The 3208-nt window shown below is 48.5% G+C and overlaps 1 protein-coding gene across 1 annotated transcript; it reads left to right on the top strand.

Annotated features, from left to right (window-relative positions):
- Positions 1-900: 900 nt before the first annotated feature.
- On the top strand, positions 901-2841 carry LOC148033379 (uncharacterized). The gene is made up of 2 exons (XM_087681281.1): positions 901-1446; positions 2041-2841. The coding sequence occupies exons 1-2, from the start codon at positions 1251-1253 to the stop codon at positions 2652-2654; spliced, it is 810 nt and encodes a 269-aa protein (XP_087537407.1). The 5' UTR covers positions 901-1250; the 3' UTR covers positions 2655-2841.
- The last annotated feature ends 367 nt before the right edge of the window (positions 2842-3208 follow it).

The following is a 3208-nucleotide window of genomic DNA, read 5'->3' as shown; positions in this document are numbered from 1 at the left end:
GATATTACAAGAAGAGTTAAAAGAATATCTTTGTAATAAAATGGGCACACTTGCTAATACCTTAAATATGCATAGATCTTGTAGGGTTTTGTGAACTTTGGAAGGACAATAAATCTTTAAGCTAACAAAACAATTGACAAAAGTAACACTTCTATAAGTTCTCCATCAATGGTCCTAGCTCCATCCTCATGAGTAGTGGGCGGGTTAGCTTCCTCGTGTGTAGCCGATGTTTAGGTGGCCATCTTGCCATTGGTGCGCGGGGGCGGGGGCGCGGGGGCGTGAGAAAAGGCCCTTGCATCAAGGAAGAAAAACAAAAATTTTCGTTATCCTATTATTTTATTGTTCGTAGAGTAGACATGAAATTTTCTCATTGAGACAAGACCGAGAGCACAGCTCTCCTCTTTTGTTCGATTGGATGGAGAAGAAATTTCTGGCAAGGGGTCGATCTCCAAGATGATGAGAGGAGGAAAAACGAAGGAAAAGTCACACGGGACTCTGGCAGGAGGCAACACTGGAAAGTGCAAGTCAACATGCGCGTTTCGACTGACTAACCCTTCTTTCTTGGCGGGGGCGGGGGTGGGCGAGGGAGGCCGGCACTGGTGCAATGTGCATGTGAGGAGGGAAAGGAGGGGCGACTGCCTGCCTGCACCGAGTGCGTATGCCGCCACAACCCACCAACACTCACACACGAAACACTAAAAAACACAGGCCGGCTTGGCAACCACCCGAAATGTCGTGTTCCACCTCGAGTCGCGGCTTGAAACTTTCAAATATTCCATACGGCGAGAAAACCTTTCACACACTGCCGCCCTCTTAGTCTCTTTCTTTCTCTCTCCCTTTCCTTCTCCCCGCCCCACCTCCCCTTCTATAGCTTTCCAGCTAACAATCCGATCTCCGTAGAGGGAAACCGTGGTTTCACTCCCTACCCGTCCTCCCCCTCCCCTATATAGCTTCCCAGCTGACAGTCCAATCTCCTTAGAGGGAAACCGTGGTTTCACTCCCCACCCGTCTTCTTCCCTTCCTGCTAATCGAGAGCCACATTCCCACTTTTCCAGATCTAGCAGAGAAGCAGTAGCATAAGAGGATACAAAAGAGAAAGAGCGATATTAGAGAGAGAGAGAGAGAGAGAGAGAGAGAGAGAGAGTGTGTGTGTGTGTGTGTGTGTGTGTGTGTGCGTGCGCGTGTGCGTGTGCCTGTGTGTACCTCGCCTCCATAGCCGTGTCAACCTGGGCTTGCTATCCGTCGTGTATATGCCCATCAGTATTATGGCTCAGGGAAGAGGCAGTGCCTTGCTCACTTCTCTCCTGCTCTGCATCTTGGCCCTTTCCTGCACTACCATCACCCAGGCCAAGCAGTACACTGTTGGGGACGCCTCTGGATGGGAGCTCATGGTGGACTATACGAAATGGGCAGCTAAATATAAGTTCGTGGTGGGCGACACGCTCTGTAAGTCTCACTCACTCACTCACTCAGTCTCTCTCAACTTGCATTGTCATACCAGATCCGGGTTTGCCATCTCTACTACAGGCCGTAAACTCCTGATGCATCCACCGATAGGGTAATTTCAAAGCATGATGGACCAAAGCATGCATAACTGGCGTCAGAGTTTTGGGCTTGGACTATGTTATCCCAGTACATGCTGATCTTCAGGATATGGCTGCTGAAGTCATATATCCTCTGCTGCAGTTGATTTTGTGCCTGGCTCACAAGCAAGTGCTGTAACTGATTTTATATCCAGCAATTGAGATGTCGTGCAGCCTTTGAACCTATTCTTAGGCCTGCCGATATTTGCCTTAGGTTATGCGACTTTTCAAGACTGATTGGCTGTCTCACTCTTGTGGATCAACAAAATATCAGAGTTGTCATTGAAACCTAACTTGATTTCTATGACCAGAGCAAATGGGCGGCCTTTCAGAGGATATGATATGTGAGGGCGTTCAAAAATGCATTTAGTATTGATGAGCAGTATTGTTTCGTACATGTGCAGCATCCTGATCAATATCATTAGTTTATGAACATTTTGGGTTGTTCTGTGTGCAGTGTTCACCTATAGTGCTGAGCAGCACGATGTCTACCAAGTAAGTCAGGCAGATTATAATGCCTGCGACATCAGCAAGCCCATCAAGATGTGGGCAGATGGCAGCACAAGTGTGACATTGGCAGATGCGACGACATACTACTTTGTGTGTGGCATCCCGGGGCATTGCGCAGGGGGCATGAAGGTAGCGGTGACGGCGACAGGGGGCAGTGCAGGGAAGGCACCGGCAGCTGCACCGCCTGCAAAGGCTCCTGCAAGCACACCTCCGGCGAAGGCACCCACTGCAAAGGCTCCTGTGAGCACACCTCCAGCAAAGGCCCCTGTGAGCACACCTCCAGCAAAGGCCCCTGCAAAGGCTCCTGTGAGCAAAGCACCATCTCCATCTCCTGCTGCTCCTACCACACCCACACCCACACCCACCCCATCTCCTTCTTCCCCCCTCTCCCCTGCACCCACCCATTCCTCCCCCTCTACCTCACCTTTCCCTTCCCCTCCTTCCCCTGCAGCTGCCCCCTCTAACACTTCCACACCCCGCAGCAGCTCCCATGCTCTTGCTTCCCCTCAATTCCTGCTCTTCTCTGTTCTTTTGGGTTCCCTCCTCCTCCCCTTCTGCTGAACTCCACCCATTTTGCCAATAACTCTACCTTCTTAGGTTTAGTAGATCAGTATACCTGACATAACCCTTTCTTGATCATTCTTTGGCCTCCCCCTCTCTTGCTTTTCTCATGATTTGTATTATCACTGAATAATAAAAATTAGGTTGCCAGATGGAAATAACAAAAATGTTGAGTTTTAGAGACAAAGTATTCAGATTATATTCGAGTTATAGAGTCATTACAGGCCCATGGCACCTCTTAAGAAACTAGAATCTTGAAATGTTAGCAGTTTAACTTGACAAATGTGGTTGTTATTGATCACTGTTGTGGTACACTGTTAAACAAATTGATGGCGTTGGCTTTTGGCTCACCTTTTCGACAAGTCATTCGCCTATGGATGTGCGAGTCTTTAATAAAAGGTATGGCTATAAATGTGCCAAGCTTTAGTAAAGGTTCTTTCTTACAAGCTAGCACACGAGAGGCCAGCATATGACAGGACAATGCCAACATGTAAGCCTCGTTTTTTCCTGCACAGATCCACGACAAACTTCCTTGGGGTGTGGATTTTGTTTAT

The sequence above is a fragment of the Lygodium microphyllum genome, chromosome 7 (genome assembly GCF_053477565.2).
Source record: "Lygodium microphyllum isolate KBCC chromosome 7, Lygodium_microphyllum_v1.1.10, whole genome shotgun sequence".
NCBI classification, from domain to species: domain Eukaryota; kingdom Viridiplantae; phylum Streptophyta; class Polypodiopsida; order Schizaeales; family Lygodiaceae; genus Lygodium; species Lygodium microphyllum.
This window is presented reverse-complemented; position numbering and strand designations above follow the sequence as displayed.

What these genes read in the sequence shown, in the direction of transcription:
- LOC148033379 (XM_087681281.1), top strand. Translation starts at nt 1,251, where the DNA reads ATGCCCATCAGTATTATGGCTCAGGGAAGAGGCAGTGCCTTGCTCACT. An exon ending in CGTGGTGGGCGACACGCTCT is followed by an intron (nt 1,447 to 2,040) that starts GTAAGTCTCACT and finishes TTCTGTGTGCAG; the next exon opens with TGTTCACCTATAGTGCTGAG.